The 26,062-nt window shown below is 45.0% G+C and overlaps 1 protein-coding gene and 1 pseudogene across 1 annotated transcript in view; both read left to right on the forward strand.

Annotated features, from left to right (window-relative positions):
* The first annotated feature begins 956 nt into the window (after positions 1–956).
* Positions 957–2,741, forward strand: LOC121640460 (annotated as a pseudogene).
* Positions 2,742–15,264: 12,523 nt separating this feature from the next.
* The window catches only part of LOC121640286, a 73,413-nt gene continuing 62,615 nt past the window's right edge, over positions 15,265–26,062 (forward strand). Inside the window, exons 1-4 of the mRNA XM_041985992.1 lie at positions 15,265–15,559; positions 20,447–20,794; positions 22,044–22,379; positions 22,526–22,627. Of these exons, the coding sequence (XP_041841926.1) occupies positions 20,653–20,794; positions 22,044–22,379; positions 22,526–22,627 (580 nt within the window). The 5' untranslated portion in view covers positions 15,265–15,559; positions 20,447–20,652. The remainder of the gene's footprint in view (positions 15,560–20,446; positions 20,795–22,043; positions 22,380–22,525; positions 22,628–26,062) is intronic.

Consider the following 26,062-nt stretch of genomic DNA (forward strand, 5'->3'; position numbering starts at 1 on the left):
AAGCCGTTAAATGTGATGTTTGTGGTCACATCTGTGGTCATAAAAGAAAACTTGGGCTACACATGAGAATTCACACAGGAGACAAACCATTCAGCTGTGATGAATGTGGACAAAGATTTACTCAAAAGACACACTTAAAACGACACATGAAAATCCACACAGGAGAAAAACCATTCAACTGTGATGAATGTGGACAAAGATGTAGTCGCAAGACACACTTAAGAAGCCAACACATGAGAATCCACACAGGAGAGAAACCCTTCAACTGTGAGGAATGTGGACAAAGATTTACTCAAAAGACAAACTTAGACCAACACACGAGAATCCACACAGGAGACAAACCATTCAGCTGTGATGAATGTGGACAAAGATTTACTCGCAAGACAACCTTAGACCAACACAATGAGAATCCACACAGGAGACAAAACCATTCAAGATGTGATGAATGTGGACAAAGATTTACTCGCAAGACAAACTTAGACCAACACATGAGAATCCACACAGGAGACAAACCATTCAGCTGTGATGAATGTGGACAAAGATTTAGTGACATAGTCAAGCTTAAACCAAACACACGAGAATCCACACAGGGAGACAAACCATTCAGCTGTGATGAATGTGGACAAAGATTTACTCAAAAAGACACACTTAAAACGACACATGAAAATCCACACAGGAGAAAAAACCATTCAACTGTGATGAATGTGGACAAAGATTTAGTCGCAAAGACACACTTAAGCCAACACCATGAGAATCCACACAGGAGAGAAACCATTCAACTGTGAGGAATGTGGACAAAGATTTACTCAAAAGACAAACTTAGACCAACACACGAGAATCCACACAGGAGACAAACTATTCAGCTGTGATGAATGTGGACAAAGATTTACTCGCAAGACAACCTTAGACCAACACATGAGAATCCACACAGGAGACAAACCATTCAGATGTGATGAATGTGGACAAAGATTTACTCGCAAGACAAACTTAGGACCAACCACATGAGAATCCACACAGGAGACAAACCATTCAGCTGTGATGAATGTGGACAAAGATTTAGTGACAAGTCAAGCTTAAACCAACACACGAGAATCCACACAGGAGACAAACCATTCAGATGTGATGAATGTGGACAAAGATTTACTCGCAAGACAACCTTAGACCAACACATGAGAATCCACAACAGGAGACAAACCATTCAGATGTGATGAATGTGGACAAAGATTTACTCGCAAGAGAAACTTAGACGTACACATGAGAATCCACACAGGAGACAAACCATTCTTCTGTGAGGAATGTGGACAAAGATTTAGTCGCAAGACAAGCTTAGACATACACATGAGAATCCACACAGGAGACAAACCATTCAACTGTGATGAATGTGGACAAAGATTTACTCAAATGACAAACTTAGACCAACACACGAGAATCCACACAGGAGACAAACCATTCAGCTGTGATGAATGTGGACAAAGATTTACTCGCAAGACAACCTTAGACCAACACATGAGAATCCACACAGGAGACAAACCATTCAGATGTGATGAATGTGGACAAAGATTTACTCGCAAGACAAACTTAGACCAACACATGAGAATCCACACAGGAGACAAACCATTCAGCTGTGATGAATGTGGACAAAGATTAGTGACAAGTCAAGCTTAAACCAACACACGAGAATCCACACAGGAGACAAAACCATTCAGATGTGATGAATGTGGACAAAGATTTACTCGCAAGACAACCTTAGACCAACACATGAGAATCCACACAGGAGACAAACCATTCAGATGTGATGAATGTGGACAAAGATTTAGTCGCAAGACAAGCTTAGACAGACACATGAGAATCCACACAGGAGACAAACCATTCAACTGTGAGGAATGTGGACAAAGATTTAGTCGCAAGACAAGCTTAGACAGACACATGAGAATCCACACAGGAGACAAACTACTCTTTTGTGAGGAATGTGGACAAAGATTTACTCAAAAGACAAACTTAGACCGACACATGAGAATCCACACAGGAGACAAACCATTCAGCTGTGATGAATGTGGACAAAGATTTAGTCAGAAGACAAATTTAAACCTTCACATGAGAGTCCACACATGAGACAAACCATTCAGCTGTGATGAATGTGGACAAAGATTTAGTGACAAGTCAAGCTTAAACCAACACATGAGAATCCACACAGGAGACAAACCATTCAGCTGTGATGAATGTGGACAAAGATTTCGTCGCAAGACAAGCTTAGACATACACATGAGAATCCACACAGGAGACAAACCATTCAGCTGTGATGAATGTGGACAAAGATTTACTCAAAAGACAAGATTAAAACGACACATGAAAATCCACACAGGAGACAAACCATTCAGCTGTGGTGATTGTGGACAAAGATTTACTGAAAAGACACAATTAGCCAACACATGAGAATCCACACAGGAGACAAACCATTCAGCTGTGATGAATGTGGACAAAGATTTACTCAAAAGACAAGCTAAAACGACACATGAAAATCCACACAGGAGACAAACCATTCAACTGTGATGAATGTGGACAAAGATTTAGTCGCAAGACACACTTAAGCCAACACATGAGAATCCACACAGGAGACAAACCATTCAGCTGTGATGAATGTGGACAAAAATTTAGTGACAAGTCAAGCTTAAACTAACACATGAGAATCCACACAGGAGACAAACCATTCAGATGTGATGAATGTGGACAAAGATTTACTCGCAGACAAACTTAGACATACACATGAGAATCCACACAGGAGACAAACCATTCAGATGTGATGAATGTGGACAAAGATTTACTCGCAAGACAAACTTAGACATACACATGAGAATCCACACAGGAGACAAACCATTCAACTGTGAGGAATGTGAACAAAGATTTAGTCGCAAGACAAGCTTAGACATACACATGAGAATCCACACAGGAGACAAACCATTCAGCTGTGATGAATGTGGACAAAGATTTAATCAAAAGACAATCTTAAACCGACACAAGAGAATCCACACTGGAGACAATCTATTCAGCTGTGAGGAATGTGGACAAAGATTTCGTCACAAGACAAGCTTAGACATACACATGAGAATCCACACAGGTCAGAGACCTATTCCCTGTGAGGTGTGTGGTGAATTATTTAGGTGGCCTGTCTCTTTAAAAAGACACATGCGTGTCCATGCAACATAGAAACGGCACTTTGAGAATGTTTTCTAAAATTTAAAGTGCGTTATAAATTATTGTTATCATTAATATTATTATTATTATTGCTGTTGTTACAGAAGCCGTAACAAGCCACCTGAAGCTTGTCATGCATGCAAATGCCAGTCCCTGATGCCTGTTCGAAGTGGGTAGACCAGATGTATCCTGGTCTCCTTCTCTCTGGTTGGCTCATCACCCAGCCAATCACATCACAGCCTGCCAGTAACCAGGAAATAAAGGAAAGCTGCTGTGTTCATTCTGGAGGGAGAAGCTGTTTAGAACAGATGGTTTCCCCCTCAGCTTGACAGAATTGTGGTGGCTTTTGAGTGTATGTTTACTGTGCTTAGTGGTGGCATTTTGGCACGTAGATTACTCGGAGTTTTCAGCAGGGTTAACCCTGACTGTTTGTCTTGTCAGTTTAATAATAGCTAATTTCATTTTGGTTTTGCCTTCGATAGCATACAGCTGTTTTGGCTGCTTTTTGAGTTTGAGGTTCTCATACCCTTATAGTGGGTCGTAACAAAGTGGGGGCTCGTCCGGGAGCTTATTTTCTCGTAGTATATTTAGCACGGTTGGTGTGGAGCAGTGTGCTTTATTGTTCTGATCGAGATGGCTACGTCCATTGACTTGTAACGGTTTCTTGCGGCTCCTTTTAGTGTAGCTCTTGACTGTTGCCGCAAAACTGATCTTATGCAGCCTTTTCCCTGTTGGTCCCGAAACAGGCCATCAAGAGCCAGATTAAGGCTCTACTGGTGGAGCAGTTTGAAGCTTGTGGGGTGTTAGAGGTGTCTGCAGAAGCAGAATTCACTCCCAGCCCGGAGGTGACTGAGGAGGGACCGGGGGCTGAAAAGTTGGTGAAACCCGTCACTCTGCCCCGATGTGATCCACTTTCCTCAAACAGTTCGGATGCCCATGCTTTGACACAGTCAAAGTTGTAGTTCTCCAAGCTTACGAACTCGTACCTGAAGCTTATTGCCAGAAATTTCGCCAGCAGAAACAATCTGCAGGGCAAACTTATGTGGAGCACAGATGGAAATGAAAGGTACTCTCTTTGACAAGTTGTGTGCGGTGTCAAAAGCTGGTTATTTGGAATCTTTAAGAGAACTGGTGTTAGTGGAAGAGTTTAAGAGATGCAAACCAGAGTGCGAGCAAAAGGTGATTTCGCTTTCGTCTGCTGCATTGTTAGTGGATGCATATGTGCTGACACACAAAATATCACTGCCAGTCTTTGAGGATAAGTTTCTCAATCGTTCTGACTGTTCCGACTTTCAGAAATGTGCTGAAGTAACAAGCACTCACCCTGTGAAAGAACTTTCATTTGTGAGAAGTCCTGAGGTGCGTGAGTGCTTTTATTGTCACAAACCCGGTCATCTCATTGCTGAGTGTGAAGTTTTGTGACGCAAGAACCACCGCAAACCACAGCCGCAAGGTGTAGGTTTGGTCTGGACACAGGCTCTCTGCAGAGGTTCCCAGTCCTACATCTTTCTCCGACGCTACTTCATGTGGGCATAATGTAGTGAACAAAGGAATAGAGGTGGCACATGTGCCCAGAGCGGTACATCGTGTGCACATTAGGACAGATTTAATTAGTGGTATTGTTCCTGTAGCCGTATATCCAGAATTACCTCTGAAGGGGATAACTATGCTAATATGCTAATGGGGAATGATATATCTGGTGGTCATGTATTATTAGATGTTTCTGTAGTTGATGCTTCACCAGATTCCCATTTGTTATCCAGTTTGTATCCAGCTTGCGCAGTAATTTGTGCATAAGCTTAAAGCCAAGGCCATGCGGCTAGTCTTTCAGACACAGCCTTGTTGCGTTTATTTGGAGAGGAACCTGTTCCTGTTCACATTCCTCTGAATGAGGACGTTGCTTCATCAGAAGCTGATGAACAGCCTAGCGGAGAAGTCTTGTCATCAGACCCTGATTCTGACATATTACCACTAGCTAGCGAGAAATTAATGGAGGCTCAGTCTTCATTTTCACTCATAACAATGGAAACTGGTTTATTTAACTTTAACAGCTGTCCACTGCTTCCATTATTTGTTGCACCCTCTCATACCCCCAAAGTGGGTCGTAACAATTATTATTATTATTAAACATGGGAAGTTTCCTCCAAAATAGCAAATAAATCCCAAAGTTCTGTGCTGGGTGAGTGTGGTGTGTATTCTCTCTTGAAATAAGCTAGACTTTCGCTTGGTACAGAATCCTGTAGTGCCAAACCCAAATCCAGGTGAAGGTGTAAATCGTAAATTGTCAGCCAGAGCATGGACAAACGCTGACTTAATGAAGAAAACTGAAGGAATTCCCAGGCCTTGGAATGTTGAAGCTAGGGCTGCAATGATTAGTCGACGTTGTCGACAATAGTCAACAATAAAAATAGTCGACACTGAATTTAACTACAGAGTGAGACATCGTCTTCTAATCTTATCTCTGCTGAGAGTTGCACAATGCACATGCGCAAAGAGAGGAAAGAGAGTGAGACATTGTCTTCTTTTTTTTATCTTTGCTCAGAGTTGCACATGCGCCATAAAGTCCGCCAGGGGAAGAATATGGTGGCGGACCAGGGAGGAAAACCGTGGCGGAGAACGTTGAAAGTCTGGGATAACTTCACGTTAAACTTACAAAATAAATTAAATACATGTGCTTTGTAAAGCAGACCTTGTGTACCACGGAAGTATGTCTGTAATGCTCGAACATTTAAAGTGGAGGCACGTCGGACTTGCTTAACAACCTCATGCAAGATTTCAAAGCTGAAAGGGAAATAAGATCCATTTATAATAATCATGAGATACATAATCCGATTGGTCAACTAGTCGTTTTGATAGTCGGCGACTAATCGACCATCAGAATAGTCACTAGTTGCAGCCCTAGTTGAAGCATGTGTGAGAGATGTGATTGGTTTGCAGCTGAGTTTCAGATTGAATGGTTTGGAGGTGGAAAGAGTGCTGAGATGTTGGTTGGGTGCACAGTGGCACTCTGTTGCTGGAGACTGGAATGCAAATGATGCGGATGGTAATCCTCTCTCATTTAACAGTGCTGATTTAATTCAGTGAAGAAATGCTCTGTATGAACGAATGAGAGCTAGATGTCAGAAACACGCAGACTGGACTAACATTAACAGATGTACTCAGAAAGGAGACGAGAAAGCAGTTGACAGACTGAGATGTGTTTTTGATACAAACAGTGGACTGACCAGACCAACCCCCAATCCAACATTTATGATCAACATTTAATGAATGCTTTCATAACAGGTGTATTGAGCCCAGTTCAGACATACATTACACAGTACATGGTAACACACCTACAACAGGTCCAGATGAGGTGCTGGAATATGCTAAACATGTAAAGACTTTCTGAAAGCTAAGAACAAAGACAAAAGTGCAGACACTTATTTTGAGGATGACCACAATAAATGACTCCAATAAAAGATCTGAAAGTTCCTAAATAAAATAAGTTTGATCACTGCTGAAAACAACAGTAGGGACTCGACCCTTTTTACAGTCATTTCTTTCTCCACAGATTTGTGGCTCAAAACTAAATTAGATTCTTACTCCAAGAACTTAAATTTCAGATATTTACCAAGTAAATTAAATGGATGTGGCCTCTCACCTGTGTGAGTTTTCTTGCGTCCACTTTTGACATTTATAATAAAACCTTTCTTACATGTTTAACAAGAATATGACTTTTCACCTGTGTGGATTCTCGCGTGGACCAACGATGCATCACGATATGTGAAATCTTCACCACGTTGTACAAAATGAAGCAGCTTCTCTGTGACTTTTTATTTAAAGCACCACTTTGAATATAAAATATTGCAAAAATATGGCCTTTCGTCTGTGTGGCTTCTTTTATAGTCACCAGTATTTCCTGAAGCCTGAAATATTCCCCACATGTATCACATATAAATGGCTTCTCACCTGTGTGAAATGTTATGTGGGCTGACCGTTTTGCAGAATCTCTGACATGTTTACCGCACATTTCACAAGCACATGGTTTCTCTCTTGTGTGGATTTTCTTGTATTTAAACTACAACTTGAAATGAACTTTTCCCACATGTTTTACAGGTATGTTTTTTCTCCAGTGTGGCCTTTAATATGTAACAGTGATGAGTGAATAAAGCTTTTGCCACGTTTTGCTAGAATAAGGTTTCTCACCTGTGTGGATCCTCATGTGGATCTGTAAGTATCGACCACATCTGAAACTTTTCCCACAGTATTTACAGGAACATGGTCTCTCACCTGTGTGGGTTCTGTCATGATTCATCATTATACTCTAAAGACTTTTCCACTAATGACAGTTTGTAGATTTATTAACCTCATCACTGTTACACCAAGTCGTCGATAAGGGAGAGTCGTCTTTATTGTTCCTGTTACTTCTTTTCTTTTTCTTCTGTCGTGTATATGTTGTTGGTCCTGAGTCTACATGTTGTCTTGGTTCTCAGGAACAGGAGTGTTGTCAGAGATATGCTGGTCTCTGTTTAGCTCTTGTTTACAGAGGTCATTATCTTCATAATAGGAATTACAGCAAAGTTTCAGTCTCCTGCTTCAGTACCAGCTGCTCTGAGTCCTTAGTAGGGATGAAGTCCTCCTCTTCCTCTTTAATGGGTAGAGACTCTGGTTCCTCCTGGTTCTGGTTGGATTTGTTCTCTGGATCACAGGGCTGGCTGGCAAGAACCTCCTCTTCTTTGATGACATGTTGTGGGAGAGCTGAAGAAAATAAAGGGACACAAGAAAATGTTTATTACTGAATAAAGAAAAAAAACTGTGCAAACAAGTTATTGAAATTTCAAACCATTTAAAAGGCTCATGGTATATTTGATGTTTTTCTGGCTTTTCTACAGTGTTAGTGTGTTTTTACCAAAAACACACAAAGGCAACAAGAAGTATACATTCACATTTTTAAACATGTTTTTATGGGGGTTTTTTGTTCTTGCTGATATTTTAATGGATATTTATAGACTTTGTTTTTGTATGACTAATGAATAATTGTTGATTAGTACTGCAGTGCAATTTTCTGAGCAAGCAAGTGAACAATAAAGTATTATTTCATCTTATCTTACATTTGTTTTTTTGGTATTTTTATGCAGAAAGAAGTCTATCCAGACATCATGTATAGGCGCATTTGGACAGAGGAGTTCTAAGAACGTAGTTCTAAGAACTGCCCTAGTTCTATGAACGGTCCTTCTCCAGGGGGACTGTTCCATGTTGCATTCGCACATGAGTTGGGGGTGGTAACGGGACCGATTTGATGCATACATCTGCGACAGTGATGTGTATGGAGGATGTAATGTGACACAATGAATTAATTAAATATATCATTCAATAATTACTTAAATGTGTCATTAAATAATTAAAATGATAATGAAATACATAAATGTGTAATTAAATAATTAAAATGATAATGAAATACATAAATGTGTAATTAAATAATTAAAATGATAATTAAATACATAAATGTGTAATTAAAAGTATCATTAATTAATTAAAATATAAATTAATATATGTAAAAACATATATAATTATTTCACTATTTAATTAATTATTTATCTATTTATTTAATTATTTCACTATTTAATTAATTAATTCATGGTCCACCACTGCCAAAATCATTAATTTATTTTATCTGTCAGCCTAGCCCATCAAACTCAGTGGGCGGGGCTAACCAGCGCATGTAGCGAGGAAAGCAGAGAATATGTTGAAGTTGTTGGACTCATTTAGTCACTTTCTGACCAAAATATTGACCACAGAGTGACTGAAAGTTTAGAAGTACACCACCGCTTCTCTGGTACCATGATACAACAAGCAGAAGACACGGGGACCGGGACGTTTGAAGTTTGACCCGACGGCAGTTCTGGAGAACCAAGCAGAAGTTCTGTTTAGAGCTTCCACGATCAAACCCGCTGCTTCTCTCAGCAGCTCCTTCACGTTGCATACTGTCCATCATTCTGCGTTAATAAAAGTTTGTTCTATTCACCTTATTCCGCCCCGCCCACTTTCCATGCTACGCTACTTCCGCATTTTGTCATACGACTTCCGGGGAAAAGAAAGCGAACTTCCGGTAATTTTCCGGTTAACAAACTATCACTGTAAACCAAAATAAAATAGAACATGGCACACAACGCTACTCCTTTGAAATGGGAACATACAAAGACGATGCTCAGAAGGTCGGATGGCATCACATTGCCTCATCCGTCATTAATTTTATCGTGTGTGTTTTGTGGGATGAATAGCGAGACTATAGAACATTTATTTTTCTCTTGCCCTTTTCCCATAAAATTCTGGAAAGAAGTTGCCACCAGGTTTAGAACGTTGGTTACGTATTGTAACCCCAGATTCTATGAGTATAGGCGCAGCCCTTTAAGGCTATCGCTAGTGGGTTAAAGGCGAAGCTGGATGTAGTCCATGCCTCACTGGGTCCGTACAGTACCACAAGCATAAACACACACCTGTGAGAGCAACCATCCAAAAACCTGTGTTGAAAAAAAAACATCAAGGAATAAGGAGAAGTATCCCCACCCGCCGACAGGCTGGGAGGAGGAAGACAACCTCTCACTCTGCCAAAAAACCCAGAACAGCGTGGGTCATGGATAAGCCTGAGACATCCCGCAGATAAAAACGCACAAACGAACAGGGAGAGGACCAGGATGCTGCAGAGCAGATATCAGTCACTGTCATCCCTCTGTGAAGAGCAGCAGAGGATGAGATTCCCCTGGTAGAATGTGCTCTGATCCTTTCTGGAGGAACAGCGTCAGATGAAAGATTTGCCTGCGAAATCGCCTCACACAACCAGTGAGACAGGCGCTGAGCAGACAGAGGAGAACCCAGAGACTGATCTCTGTAGTGCACAAACAGACGCTGTGTGCGGCGCACAGCAGCCGTGCGCGCAACATAACAAGCCAGAGCGCGCACTGGACAGAGAAGATGAGATGTTCTCTCCTCGTCAGAGCTGTGAGGAGGAGGGAAGAAACCATCCAATGTAATCACCCTGGATCTGAAAGAACTGGTGATGCTCTTAGGTGTAAACGAGGGATTAGGACGCAGAACAGCTGAGCTGTCGTCCCCCTGAATCCTGAGGCATGAAGGGGCCACAGAGAGGGCAGACAGATCGCTGACCCTCTTCGCAGACGTTAACGCCAACAACAAGGCGGTTTTAATGGACAAAAATTTAAGTGACACTGTCTCCAGGGGCTCAAAAGGCGCCCTGGTCAGCGCACGCAGAACCAAAGCCAAATCCCACTGCGGAGCAAAGGAGCGGGACACAGGCCTGTGTCTCTGCACACCTTTAGGAAAACGCTTCGTTAAGGGATGGCTAAAAACTGATCTGTCACCAAAACCCTCGTGACAGGCGGAAATGGCAGCAGCATAAGCTTTAATGGTGCTAAAAGCCAGACCTCTGTCCAGCAGCAGCTGGAGAAAAGATAACAGCAGAGGCAGGGGACAGCTGATGGGGTCCACATGCTTACCAAAGCACCACTGCTGGAAGGCAGACCACTTAGCAGAGTAAGAAGCTCTGGTAGACGCCGCCCGAGCACCCTGAATAGTGCTCACCACCTCCTGAGAGAGGCCCAGCCTCTCTAGCCGCTCCGCTCAGCGGCCAGGCCCACAGCCGCTGGCCTATCACGGGGAAGCTCCTGATCGCTCCTCCTGCCTGGGAGAGCGCGTCCCCGCGCCACGGCAGCTCCCATGGGCTGCCCGACAACAGCTGCTGAAGACATGGAAACCATGACGCATTCGTGCGTATTGGAGCCACCAGAATGGCTGACAGCTGCTCCAATCTCACCCGGTCCAGAAACGGAGGAATGAGAGGAAGAGGAGGGAACGCATATAGAAGCGTTCTGGACCACGGCCGATGCGCGAACGCGTCCACTCCTAGAGGGGGATTGTCTCGTGCGCTCAGAGAAAACCACAGGGCGCACAGCGCGTTCTCGCGAGAGGCAAAAAGGTCCACCTCCGCTCTCCCGAACCTGTACCAGACCTGCCGGGCCAGATCGGGATGAAGACTCAAGTCTCCCGCACGAGGGCCGCCCCTCGACATCACGTCCGCCCCCCTGTTCAAAACACCAGGGATGTACACGGCTCTGATGGAGAGCAAGTGTGTGTACGCCCAGCGCAGCAGCTTCCTGGCTAAGCTCAGCATCTGTGCAGAGCGCACCCCTCCCTGTCGGTTTATGTACGCTGCTGTGGCTCTGTTGTCCGTGTGGACAAGAACATGCTGATTCAGCAGCACCGGGGCAAAGTGCTGGACCACTTTCCAAACAGTGAGAAGCTCCAGTACGTTTATGTGGAGAGACAGGTGCGCCGGCCACTGTCCTCCCACCACCTGAGACAGACAGGTTCCTCCCCATCCTGACAGAGACGCGTCTGTGAACACTGAGACGTGTGCCGCTGCTCTGCCCAGAGGCACGCCCGCTGTCAGCACCTGCTGATTCCTCCAGTGTGCGAGGTCGGGGCCCACTGAGGGGGGGCACCGACACCATGCGTCTCCGATGGCACACGGGATCGATGCGCAGACGGATGAACCATCTCTGTAAGCGTCTCATGTGGAGCAGACCCAGAGGAACCACCGCATGACCCGCTGACATCATGCCTAACAGCTGCATGATGGAGAGAGCCGTCACACTGCTGCTGGGTGACACGCGGCGGAGAAGCGCCGCCACAGCGTCCACTCTCTGCTGTGAGAGGCGCGCTCTCATCGTGGCTGTGTTCAGCTCCACGCCCAGGTAGACCACTGTCTGAGCAGGAACAGGGGAGCTTTTTTCCCAATTTATCACAAAACCCAGGTTGGATAAATGGTTCACCAGCTGCTCTGTGTGCGACGCTGCTTCCTCCCTGGACCGAGCTAGCAGCAGCAGGTCGTCCAGGTAGAAGAGCACTCTGATCCCCATCATGTGCAGAGGACGCAGAGCCGTCTCCACACACTTCGAGAAGGTCCGGGGAGCCAGAGAGTAACCGAAAGGAAGGCGGTTGTACTCGTACTGGATCCCCAGAAACGAAAACCGCAGATACTTCCTGTGTTTGGGAATAATGGGGACGTGGAAATATGCGTCCTTCAGATCTATGGACGTGAGCCAGTCTCCCTGGTGCACACAGTCCAGCATCTGGCTCACCGTCAGCATGTGAAACGGTCTCTTGGCTACGGATTTGTTGAAGAAAGACAGGTCGAGAATGGGCCTCATCCCCCTGTCTTCTTCGGGACGAGGAAGTAACGGGAATAAAAACCCGGTGGGACCCTGGAGATCGCCTGCTTTGCCAGAAGTTCTCTCAGTTCTGTCTGGAGAGCTTGGCGCTGGCATGGAGAGGAGAGAACCGTCTCCACGATGCCGTTGAAAGATGGAGGCATCATGGCGAACTGGAGAGAGTAACCTCTGCTGATCAGCCTGTCCATCCATCTGTCCAGGGAACACACGCGCCGCCACTCTGAGTAGCGCTCTGAGAGCGGGCGCGCACCAGTCTGACGCTCCGCAGCTGGCGTGGAGACAAAGAGCGCCTGAGCCCCTGCCGCCGTTGCCATGGCAACCCAAGGGGGGCTTAGCTCGAAAGGGCTGGTCAGGCGTCAGTGAGGAGGGCGTCCTCACCGTCTCCGGAGAGCGGAGCGGGACAGCGTCAGGAACATCATCTGTGTGCCGCTGTGCTGACGGACAGGGCTCATGACACAGAGAGAAGCTTTCATCCGCGCCCACTGCAGAGTGAGGAGGAGAGAGGCTGTGCAGGGAAGAGAGCGCCTCTGAAGGCGAGGGCTCATTATTAGACGGCACAGGTCAGGATAAGATGTGCTGCTTATGAGACATGAGCTCGTGCTGCTTCTTAACCGACAGGTAAGAGGCTGCAGGCTCGCTCTGTGTGGGACATATGTGTGTGACAGCGTGAGCTGAGAGGGGATGTTTGCTCCTAATGAGATGTTTTTGTTTTATTTTAAAACTGATATCAGCAACATCAAAAGTACACATATCCCCCGCGCACCGTAACTGCCTCCTGGGCCACTTCCTGGGAGGCACCGGGACGGGCGGGTTGGACCATGTGGGGGCCGCCCGCCGCTGTCGTGGGCCGCGGTGCGCCGCTGGAGCGAGCGCCGAGAAGGAGGGCGGCGCAGGCGGTGGTGCAGCGAAGGTGGCCGGTGCAGATCGCTGCGGCGGCTGAGACGTGACCGTCGTGGCTACTTGGGGACGTCTCTGCCCGGAGCGCTGATCCCTGCGGTCCCGCCAGGAACCGGAAGAACGCTGTGCACGCGCCACATGCCTTTTAATCTTCTCTGCATCCTCCGAAGCTTTCTGCATGTGATCAACTAATACTTGCAGATGAGGTCCGAACAGCCCGTTCGAGCTGATCGGGCACTCCAGCAGCTCCTTTTTAATAGCTTCGGGGATGGAGGAGGACAGGTGCAGCCACATGTTGCGCTGAATCAGCTGCTGCCAAGCCGAGATCCGGGCCACGCAGACAGCAGTGGAGGCGCACAGGTTCAGGATGGCGCTGGCGAAATTGCCGAGCTCAATGGCGTGCTCGGCCAGATGGTCGGGCTCCGCCGCCAGCCTGGTGATGGCAAACGCCATTAGAGAAATGTTATTTGCCGCTGCCTTCACTTGGTAAGCGCATTGGTGGGAGCGGTCGGTGAACCGCGCTGTCAGCTGGTCTCTGCTGGAGGGCAGAGCTGGCCGGCGTCCGCTCAGCACGTTAGCTCGGACTCCGAACAACGACGTGAGGCTGGGGCCGAGAGCTGGGACAGGCGGGAAACTTGTGTCTGTTAGCCCTTCCACCTTGGTGATGGGCGAGTAGGTGGAAACCGGAGCCTTTAGTTTCCCGGGCTCCGCCGCTGCCCCCGCAGTGATGGCGGAAGTAGGGATCTCGGCAGCCCCTGGCATCTCTTCCGCGTCCAGCCCCTCCATACGTAGAGGGGGATGAGTGCCGGAAGGAGATGGAGATCCCGGCGCAGAGTCGTCCGACTCTGAGCCGTCTGCAAAAAGTGCAATGGCGTCATCCAGAGCGTAGGCCTCGGCGACGGGGAGGGCTTTGTCTGCCGCGTCAGCGAAAGCGTCCGCTCTCCGACGCCTCTCCTTCTCCGGAAGGAGCTTGCAGTAAGGGCACGCCGCTTGCGGAGTGAGAGCCAGACCGGAGTGCTCCGGTCCAAGGCAAGCCTCGCAGCAGGCATGCAGGTCGAAGCTCATGATGTAGCCCGTCTGACACGCCGGGCACACGCGGATGCAGTCCGATGACATGGTCGCTCTTCGTCTTCGCTCTTAAGAAGTTCAGTTGCTCGCGAACGCTGAAGAAAAATGGGAGCCGATTGTCCGGTCTCAGCCCAATTTATACCCGAGGTGAGACCGAGGTGAGGCCCACGTGCAGGTGGGCGTGGACTAAAGTTTCAGTGCTGCGCATGCGCGCGAAGGGATGAACCCACTAGCGATAGCCTTAAAGGGCGAAGCCTATACGAAATAGAACAGGTCCTGACATTGTGTTAGAACCCCTGCAAACACTGTTTTATATTGAAGCTATCCCCCACAAATTTCAAAAACTGGTTAATATAGTTTTCCTCCTAGGTAAATATCATTTCCATTGTAAAAAACGGAAAAATGGTCTGCCATCTGCTGTTGGGTTTAAAAACGAGCTAAAAATGTACTTTCAGTGTTTAAAACTCTTGTTGGATAGAATCCCATCAGTATGTACTCTGCTAAATAACACAAAAGATTGTCTGTTGCACTAATTTTATTTCTCTGTATTATTTCATTTCATCGTATCTCTTATCATAAGGCCTTACGCGACAACTACTACAAGCCCCTTTAGTTATTTTTTCTTTTTTTTCTCTTTTTTGTTGTTCTAGTTTTGTCCTGTGTTGTTTTTCATACAGTCCTCTTCATCTAAGTCTGTATTTGCAAACTGTATTTCAAGTCTGTAAACTCCCAACGAGGTTTTGTTTTATACCATTTTTTTTCTATGAATAATAATAATAAAAAAAAGACAATGCTGGCAACACTTCCGTGTCACATGATCGACATGTGCTCGAGCAGATCGGCTCGAGCATAACGTCCCTAGCCGCGCGTTCATGTGAATCTCCGCCTCCTCCCTTCTCTCGGAGTCCTCGGTCCTCCTTCTCTATTACAGGCTTCAGCCAGCGAGCAGTGGCAGCGCATATTTTTGAAGCAAAATGATGGAGAGCAGAACGAAACAATGACGAGAAAAACGACCAGGAACCGACATTACCTGGAAAAGTAGAAAAAGAAGAAGTTGTCGGACAGAGAAAGACACATAACCCGGATCAACAGTGGACTGGTTTTTTCAGAGAGGAAAGCGCTGCGAGAGCTGAAGAAACTACAATCTGACTGGAAGCTGGTTCTTCTCCTGGACAGTAAGGAACAACATAAATGTTAGAAGTTACTTTAACATGTTTCACAAGATATTGTTTTGCTCAGTGTGTTTTACTTTCGCTGTGGCTCATCACACACTTTGTTTTGGCCAGAGCCCTCGATAAACTCAGAGTTGCGACATCCATGGACTTTGCTGTAAGAGCGGTCACGTGGGTCATGGAGCCTCCAATAGTTCAAACAAACCCCGCTGCTGGACTCTAGTACGGAACAGACAGCAGCGATGGGATTACTGAGGGTGGAAACTAAATAAACATATTATTTCTGCACAGACACTTTTGTCAGTGAATGTATTTTTATGTTAATGTTGATTTAAGTGACGATCAAGTCATGTTTGACTATAGATTAAATTAGTGTAACCAGCACAATAATTTCATACATTTCTGGAGGGAAATATTCATCTCAACCACCAAGCTAGCATTTATTAAAGATCAGACACGATGGTCCTCATTAGCCTCTATATTTCTGCTAACTATCGTTACAATTAACTTTTATAAGGTAGAATGATGAGCTTGTCAGGGCTTACTTTAATCTATTAAAGCCAGCTGTGTGGTAGCATTAATGTCCCAGCAGTATGGACTTAAAGTCAAAGACACAATGCAAACAACACTGAAGATCCCCTTCAGACAGGACTGTGTCTCTCAGCTGCATTTCAATGGTTTGTATGTAAATCCAAATGTGCACTGTCTCTCTTAAGCTGGATTTTTTTTAACTTGATCATACTCATTTTATGTTCTTCCCTTTTTGTCTTTTTGTTTTAAATTATGCTTCATATATTCTTATGTTTTAGTGAATGAATTAGTGAAATATAAGTCAATTAGGAATCAAATTTAGGGGATTACTACTCAGTTATTGGTGGAACATGGAAAGCAAAAGGGGACAAGGCAGTTTTAATAAATATTTAAACATTTTAAATAAAATTTAATGGGTAAAAGTCAGTAGGCTCTGGATAATTACCTAACAGGTCATCTGCTCTGTAATTTTCTATTATGTGTAATATAGAATTCATGAAAAGCATTACAAACTCCTGAGCTTTCCCTGTTACTGCACATTAAAATTGTCCATGTCTGTACATTTAAACAAAGTTTTTATCACATTTAACAGACGTAAATATGTTATTGCAGGACGTCCGATAGAATGTACATGTATTTGTGACTTATAAGACTAATATTGCATCGATTTACCTCTGGAAACTAATGGAGTGCAATGACAATGAACGCAGTCTGATCTGGTGTTTGGAACTATTAAAGGTGTCCAGTAACCCGGAAGTGCGCCGCCATTTTTTGTAGACGGGAGTCAATGAGGGCGTCGTGACTCTGAGTATATCGACGGCTCTGGTTTTGGTCTACAGGAAACACAACACAGCAAACCTTGTGAAATTTCACAATTGTGAAATTCTACGAAAATTCTGAGAATCCAGGGGTCTCATTTATAAAACTGTGCGTAGGATTCTTACTAAAAGTGTACTTACGCCCAAAACCGGAAGTTGGCGTACGCCATAAAATATTCTGATTTATAAAACCGTGCGTACGCACAGGTGCAAGCAATTTCCCCTTTATAAATCACACTCGTCCTTGAAGTTTGCGCAGGTGAATTTGGCTCATGTTCCGCCCACTACACACCCACTTTCCACCATAAATGGTCAATGCAAAGTACCTCAGCGTGTATTAAAATGAGCCAGCTGATCCATGTTGTGATCCATGAACAACGGCAACCGCAGGGAAGCGAACCAAAAAACGCAACTTCACAGAGGCAGAAATCGATGCATTAGTGAGTGAGGTGGAGAGTCGAAAAATTATTTTGTTTGGTAGCCACAGTAGTGGCGTGACAAATAAGAGTAAGTGTCGTGAGTGGCAACACATAGTTACCTCAGTTAACTCTGTGAGCGGGACAGAGCGGACCATGGCGAGATCAAAAAGAAACCATCAATGAACTGAAGGAAATCAGAACAACACTGCATAATTTGTGTGACATTATGTTCGACATTCCAAACACATTAAAAGAGCTTGTGAAAAAGTGAACCTTATTGTCTGCTTAATCGCTGCATGACCTCCTCACGGAGCCGTGCCCCGTGTTGGAACTCCCTGTGTCTGGGAGGGGGCTGTGGGTGAGGGTCGGCATTCCGAGGAGGGGGGAGGCCAGGAGGTAGTTGGATGCCAGGTTGTGCAGCACGCAACACGCCCTCACGATCCTGCGCACCTTTTGGGGATGGTACAATAATCTACCCCCTGACGCATCCAGACACCGCCACCGGCATTTTAAAAGGCCGATGGCGCGCTCTACAGTTGAGCGCGCACGGGAGTGAGCGGTATTGAACAGGGTCTCCTCTGCGCTCTGGGGGTTTGGGAAGGGGGTCAGGAGCCAGCGCCGGAGGGGGTAGCCACTGTCCCCTGCATTTCAATGAAACAGTGCATCAGTGGTCTGCATCTGGCTAAGCTGGTTGTCAATATAAAGTTATTGTCTTACCAAGAAGCCAGCCATCACGTACAGCGCCTGCCTGCAGTCTCTTCTCTACACTGCTTTGCGCAAGGATGTAAGAGTCATGTGTAGAGCCAGGCCATCGTGCAACTACATTTGTCAACATCATGTTGGATTGACATATGACTTGAACATTGATAGTATGCACATGCTTCCTATTGACATACATGAATTCATCGACATATGGGGCCCTTATAGCAATATGAGTGCAGTCAATTGCGCCGATTACATTAGGAAAACCGGACATTGCTGCAAATTGCCTTTTAATGTCGGCCTGTTCTCCTGCAATATAGGGAAATTGGATGTGGAAGAGTGTAGCAGGACGCATAGACAGCGGAGACGGGTTATGAACTCTTGCCGGGTTGAAGTCATGCACGCTGACCAGTGAGCCGAAATCACATCTGCGGTCATACAGCCAGAGCGCAAAATTAATTGGAGACATGGTGACAGGACCCCACGCTGCCACAAGAGGACTCTGGATGCAGTGTGTTGTTAATTCCCCACCTCTCCATCTGTGTCGCCAATTCCCCCAGCCTCCAAAACCAGCGTACGCATGGGTCAGAGCTGCCGTGAAAGACCGCACATTTTCACGTCAAGTTTGTTTTTTATAAATCACAACCTTTGCGTGAAAAGAGGCGTACGCCAGTTTCAGGCCCCATTTTGTGCGTACGCAACGGTTATAAATGAGACCCCAGATGTTTTCTTAGAATTTCCCCTAAAAGTGACGAGTAGATCCTCGTAAAGATAAAAGCTATTCTTAAAGAATCCTCGCTCTTAAGAGAGCTCCTAAGGTGAGACCTGTTAAGAGGAGGGAAGAGGACTTTTAAGCGGCCTAAGAGTTCCCTAAGCAGAGGACAGAATGGCAGACAGAAGAGATGTTCTCCAAACACTGGATGACAGTGAGTTAATTAAACGGTACAGATTGGATCGTGCAGGAATCATGTTTGTGGTTGTTCTTAAAATCTACCTCACAAAACACTTTTATGCTGGTTGAGCAGTTGAGCAGGGAGCAAACACTGCTCCTCTGTCCAGATGGGTTTCCTTTTTCTTCTCCTTTGCTGTTCCCTGCTTTAAATTGTAAATCATATCTTAACATTCATTTAACAGCTTTTCTTTTTATGTAAAATATTATTTATAATTACACAGTTTTCATATAGATTAGATTCTATGATTAAGTGAATTGATTTGACAATCCATTCTATGCCCATCATCACTGAAGGTGTGTCTCGCTTTTAGGCTCAACCAGCTCTTGAAATGATGACTCATACCTAGCAACAAGGTCAACCACACCTCCTCACTAAGATAGGAGTTGCTGTCCATTCCTTGCTCAGAGTTGTCTGAAAACTAGGGCTGGGCGATTAATCGAATTTTAATCACAATTACGATCTGGGTTTTCAACGATTATAAAAATGAAATGGTCGGATTATTTTTGTCCTTCGCAGTTTCTTCTTGTGCTGTTTTCAGTTACAAGTTGAGCGCCACTGGCATTGCAGCGCTCTGCTGCAGACTCCTCCCACAGCCCGACCGCTTTAGTTTTATTTTGCACGAGTCGCAAACTCAGTTAAAGGCTGGACACACGGGAGGCGACGTCGTTCCTTCTTCATCATTTTCAATGTAAACTTGCGCGAAGAGGAAAAAAATCGCTGCCCTCCTCCAGCCAAGCGACAGGCCACATTCGTGCATGTGAAATGTTGCGCTCGTGCACGCAGATGTGCACACGGGGGCTTGCGACGCGACACAAGAAAATAGAAAAATGTTCAATTTTTGTGAGTCTCAACTAAATAATCCACCAGCTCCCAGAGTAACAGAAAGACAAAAGCTATAAACAAACAGAACTTTTTTCTCAATTAACACAGTCAACAATCTGGGATTTAAGAAACTCATCAACACTTTGGACAAACGGTATCACTGCCATCTCACCACCATGTTAGTGGACTGTCTCTCTGCCCTGTATGATGAGTGTATTGAGGGTGTTGTGAAAGACATGGCGACAGTCCAGTGTGTCGCCACTGCTACGGACCTGTGGTAAAGCTGCACCAGAGCCGTATAGAAATGTCGCGCTACATTTTATTAATGCTGATGAAATGACTCAAGAATATTTTTTCCCCAGATCACACCGGGCGGAACATAGCTGCTGGTCTGAGACAAACAATAGCTATGGGGACCTGGTGGAAAGAAACTAGTCTGCATTACCACAGTACCCCCCCCAATCGTGTTAAATAATAACCCTAACACTACCTGGTCCAGTTTCCAGCGTTTCTCTTCATTCTTCCTGACTTCTGAGCTGCTGCCTGTCGGCCAACTTAACACCATCAACTTCATTAAATGAATCTCTGTAAATGAATGTAAGACAAACCCACAGCTGATCTGTCTTTCTGTTTGTGTCCTCACAGTTTCCCAGCATGCCCTGGCTGGGGTGGTGGAGGTGAATGAGGGGGCGGAGTCGGTCCTTCTGCCCTGTGAGTACGATCGTATTCTACCTGAAGAAAACCTCAGAGTCGTGTGGACTCGCAGCGATCTCAGTCCCAGATTTGTCCACCAGAGAGGAGAAGAAGGTGATCTGGAAGAACAGAACCAGCGTTACAGAGGACGGACATCAATGAAACCTGATGCTTTAGACTCTTTAGACTTCAGTCTCACTCTGAGAAAACCACATCTGTCTGACAGCAGCATCTACACCTGCTCCATCACTGATAGAGTAGATGTAGGGAGAGTAACGGATGTTGAGCTGAAGGTGAAAGGTGAGCAGCAAACACCTGCTGTAGATACAGGTCAGAGGTCAACCTGAAGGGAAGAACAGAGTGAAGGAACAACCTGATGAGTCCTTTATTAGAAGAGTAGAAGAAGAAGAGAACAGAACTTTATGTTCATGCTACAGAACAGTGAGAAGCAGCTTGTGGGTAGAAGATGTTCCTGATTCTGTTCTGGTTTTGTCCTGAGTGCTCTGTAGAGTTCTCCAGAAGGCAGGACGGAGACCAGGGTGTGTCCAGGGTGTGTCAGGTCCTTAATAATACAGCTGGCTTTCTGCTGGAGTCCACCAGTGGAGATGTCTCTGAAGGGGACATGTGGTCTTAGTCTCCACTCTGGTCCTCTCACCAACTGCTGGAGGTATTTACTGTCCTCTGCTGAGCTGGTGTGGATCAACAGGGACCAGCTTTGATGTGAGAGAGGACGAGTCTTTTAAAACATCTGGTGGTGACGGGGTGAGAGCGACTGGACAGGAATCATTCAGACAGTTTGATGGAGGCTGACTTAAGACAGGTGGGGACCACAGACTGCTGTAGCAAGAGGTTGGAGATGGTTGTAAAACCTCTGCTGGATCATTTGCTCATGACTCCAGTATCCGTCCAGTAAGTCCATCTAGAGCAGCTGGACAGGCTGGTTCTGACCTGATACTGCTGGTGGACTGGTTCTTCTCAGGAAGACCAGGATCAATGTGAATGAAGAAGTGGTTCAGAGAGTCCGGTAGGGTGCAGTCCATGAAGTCCTTCTCCAGGCTCTGGTGGGTCTTTATAAACCTGCAGATCCCAGACTTGAAGGCAGCATCTTGTGTTGCCTTCAAGTCCACATCCTCAGATGTTGATGGAGGAGAGTCCAGCTGATGTGTGAGCGTCCAGGTCTGTCCCCTCTGCAAATGTCCCCCAGTCTGTAAAACTGAAGCAGTCCTGTAGGGCTGAGGTAGTCCTCAGTCCACAGCTGAACGGTTTTTACTAAAGGTCTCTGTCTACAGATGAGGGTTCATAGGCAGGGATCAGGGACAGAGATAGGTGGTCTGAGAGTCCCAGATGTGGTGGAGAGGTTCCTTCATCGGCATCTTGGAGGTTTGTGTAGAACTGGTCTAGATATTAGCAAACCACTGCATGTTTGTGCTTCACTTCATGTATTCAAGAGAGTCCAGTAACTAAAATGGTGTAAAATTATTTAGTTTTCTTTCTGTTCCTGATAAAAAATGAAAAACTGTGACTGAATAATATTGTTCTGTCTTCTCAGACCATCAGGAGGAGGTGAAGGTGACTGAGGGGGCGGAGTCTATCATCCTGCCCTGCAGAACAACACCTGACCTGCCCAAAGACGTCACTGTGGAGTGGACTCGCTCTGTTCCAGATTTTATGATGGTTCATGTCTATCCAAACACAAGCAGAGGGTCCATGCAACAGGACAACCCTTACTGTGGCCGTACGAAGATGAAAGAGGACCTTCTGAGTTCTGGAGACGTTAGTCTGACCCTGAAACACCCCACAGACAGAGACACGGGAAGCTACATCTGCACCGTCTACAGAGACAAAGACATCCTGAGACAGAAAGTAGTTCTGATACACGTCAAAGGTCAGAGATGTAGATACAGGTCAGAGATGTAGATACAGGTCAGAGACGTAGATACAGGTCAGAGATGTAGATACAGGTCAGAGATGTAGATACAGGTCAGAGATGTAGATACAGGTCAGAGGTCATAACTCTTCTTTTTTTTACAGAACCATTTCCATCCTGGGCCATAGCTGTTCTGGTTCTCCTGGTTTTGGTTCTTATCGTCTCTGCTGGTGTTTTATATCATTTTATTTTGTATTTCATGTCAGGTGAGTCTCTAAAACTACACTACCCATAATGCTGATGGTCAACATGAGTCTTCTTGTCATTTTTTTTTGGTTTTGTTTTTGAGTGTTTCCAAATGGAAAGTTTATAATTATAACATGTACATCATGCTGCAAAACATAATCATAGATGATCAGTAACAAGAACATAGAAACAAAAAGAAAACAGCCCACTGTGGGTTAAACTTCAGGTTATCTGCCAGACGCACGTTTCCAAGTATTCCAAAGTACTTCTGAGTCAGCAGCGATACGTTTATTCTTTCCATGCATAGTTCCAATAAACAAATCAACTAATGAATAAACGATATTCTAACTGAAACTAACTTATTATAAATTATGTGATACGCGGTCAACAGAAATTGTGACCACCACTGAGCTCACCCCACTTCCTCATCCATTCATCCTAAACACGGTGAGTTGGTACCTTTCAAACTTCATGACACACACGCCCACAGCAACACACCCACCACCCAGATGCTGATGCTGCGTGTCACCTGTGCCACCTCATAAATATGCAAACATACAAATATGGCTCCTACACAACATGTTAAAAAAGCAAAAATAAACACTACATACAGATAACTCACAAGGAGGTTCAAACAATGATATATTTATAAAGTTTACACAGATGTAGGTTTTATTAAGCTTTATTTTACCACATTTCAACTTGTTGAAGTACATTAAAATAAGAACTCAGTTCAGCTGCTCCAAATGTCCTGAAGAAGAAAACAGGTCTTCATCAGAAACTGGTTTCACTGGTTACTGTCAGATGTGTGACGGACGTCAGGTGAGCTCAGGTCACCTGGATGATCCACGTCCTCAAAGAAACTGCTGGAACTTCTTCTGTCTGAACACTGAGAGTCCTCCACCAGCATGAGACCCAAAGACCAGGATCATTGTTTAAAGAGTGATTGGCCTCCAGTTATCACGGAGGAAAATCTCTTTATTTGCTTCTGGAATGAGAGCGAGTCCTTGTTGCCATGACGGCGGCCGTTCTTCTTTGTCAGCAGCTTCATTACAGAAGCTGGAGAAATATCTCCATTTCTCTGTCACACCTTTTATAAACTCAGAGGCTAAGCCCTCATTACCAGGAGATTTATGGTTTTTAGCTCTTTGATGCTTGTTAGAATCTCCTCCAAAGTTAATTTCTGAACATTTTCTGTCATCATTTCTGCTGTTTTTGGTTCTTTAATTGTTTCTAAAATGTTAGTTTTGGTAGAAGGTTGATAAAGTTTAGCGTAAAAGTCTGTTATGTGTTTGGTTATGAGCTTATTGTCTTTGCAGATGGTGTCATTTATTTTCAGATTGGTTCTACTGTTTACTTCAGCATTCCTTCTTTCTAAACTAAAAACACATTTAGTATTTCTCTCCTTCCTCCAACCATTCTTCCCAGAGTGAATGAAAGCTCCTTCAGCCCTCTCTGCAGGAACATCATCCAGTTCCTGCTGGAACTTTTCCAGCGTGAGAAAGTGGACTTCATGGTTCAGGTTCTGAGCAGAGGGAAGCTCAGATATGTCTGTAATTCATTGGTTGATTCTAGATTTTCTCACCCAAGCTTTTTCTTTCTACAGGAAACGGCTGGTTTTCATATTTTAGATTTTAGAAGTTTCCGGTGTTTTCCATCTTCTCTGCTTCCTAAAGCATCTGCCAGAACTTTTTAATAAGACTGTCCGTGTTCCAGATCAGCTCGTTATCATGAAGAAGAGAGTTGTTTCACTTCCAACAGCCCACATTTCTTTATTCCTTCCCTTCTCTAGAATAAAAAGTTTAGTGTTATCATGGTGTGAAGGGTCATGATAGAAGGGGAGGTTTCTCTTCACAGACGTGGGGCTCAAGTTCTGCTGAGATCAACAATCAGTCCTTGATGTGATGTAAAGCTTTTGTTTGTCCAAGTAAACTGTAAGTTTGTTTTGTTCTGGTGCCTCCAAACATCCAAAAGCTGCATGCAGCTGCAGAAATGAACTAGTTTATTTTCAGGATTTGTGGTTTGAGGTGGGGATCGGTTGCAGGACTTAGACCAGACCAGACTGGAATGGCCTCCTAGAAGGATTTTAGCCAAAGGGAATTTCTGTATGAGAGCTGTGGTCGTTTCCTCTCATTCTTCCAGCATTAATGAGTGAGATGTGGAAGAGTTATAACCGTAGACATTTCCCAGTATAAACTCTTGGTCAGATATTTCAATAGTTACAATCAGCCAACGGCCATCTGAGTCTTTTAGATTCTTCTATTTGTCTCTGAGGAGGGCGACCCCAGCTGAGTGGTCTGGGCCATGTGACCACCAGGTGTCACTGCCCCTCTGAGTTTTCCACAACTTCATGTCATCTGCACAAGAACGACTTCTTGTAAAAGATTATATCTGCTTTGATTTCCCTACAAAACAAGAAGAAAGCTCTTCTCTTTACTTTGTTGTGTATTAATAGAAAGCAGCTTTAAATCATCACATGTGTGAGAACAGCTGGAACGGCTCCTAACAGCTTTTATACCTGTGAACCTGTGAAGAGTCAGTGTTGTGTAAAACACCGCTATGTGTTACCAACATCCATCACTTATGAAACAAGTTTAACTTCTAAGCCTGGATTGTTTTAACAGAACACATCATGAACGGATCCAGAGGGAAAGTTTTTAAAGAGAACTCATTACCTGTTTAAGAAAACATCAATCTGAAGTCCCTGAACCTGCAAGTTTTCCACACATCTCATGTTTGGTTCTTATTATGTAGTCAGTGGTGCTGGTGATGCTGGACGTCCTCAGACTGTGTTTTATTCTTATTACCTGTAGGTGGAGTTGGTAGGGGTGAATGGATGGGGTTGGAGGTTCTGGTGAAGCAGATTCTCTTCATGTTGTGGTCTCTTATCAGTAGATGGAGTGTGTGGAGCTGAGTAGATGAAGTGAGTTGCAGGTTATATTCAGTCTGTGGCCTCCATGAATGGAGTCATCATAGCTGAGTAGATGTGATGAGGAGGAGGAGTGATGCTGGTTGCAGGTCATTTCCAGTTCATGGTTTTATTTAGAAATGATGTCAGCAGAGATGATGGTCTTGTGGACGAGTACTGTCCCAGATCAAGAGTGTGTCTCAAACCGCGCACTTACTCAAGTGCACTGGAAAGTAGTGCGTAGTGTGCACTAAGCACTGCCTTCTGTAGTGCACACTATTGTGGATAAGTCCTGATCCAAATTGAGCACTAACGTTTTGCCTCCTCTTCTCCACAGCAGCGTCGTAGCCCGCAGGTGGTAAATGCCTTAGTGCCACTGCTGGCTCGGTAGTTTGATGCCACAGTGACCTACGGTGAACACACAATGGCAGTTTATATAAAAGCAAACATTATTATGTATATATATATATATGTACTTTATGGGTACTTTGCAGACGCTTATCTAAAGTGATGTACAATCAGCTACGGCTTCGTCAGCGGTACCATG

Source organism: Melanotaenia boesemani, chromosome 5, assembly GCF_017639745.1.
Source record: "Melanotaenia boesemani isolate fMelBoe1 chromosome 5, fMelBoe1.pri, whole genome shotgun sequence".
Classification (NCBI taxonomy): Eukaryota; Metazoa; Chordata; class Actinopteri; order Atheriniformes; family Melanotaeniidae; genus Melanotaenia; species Melanotaenia boesemani.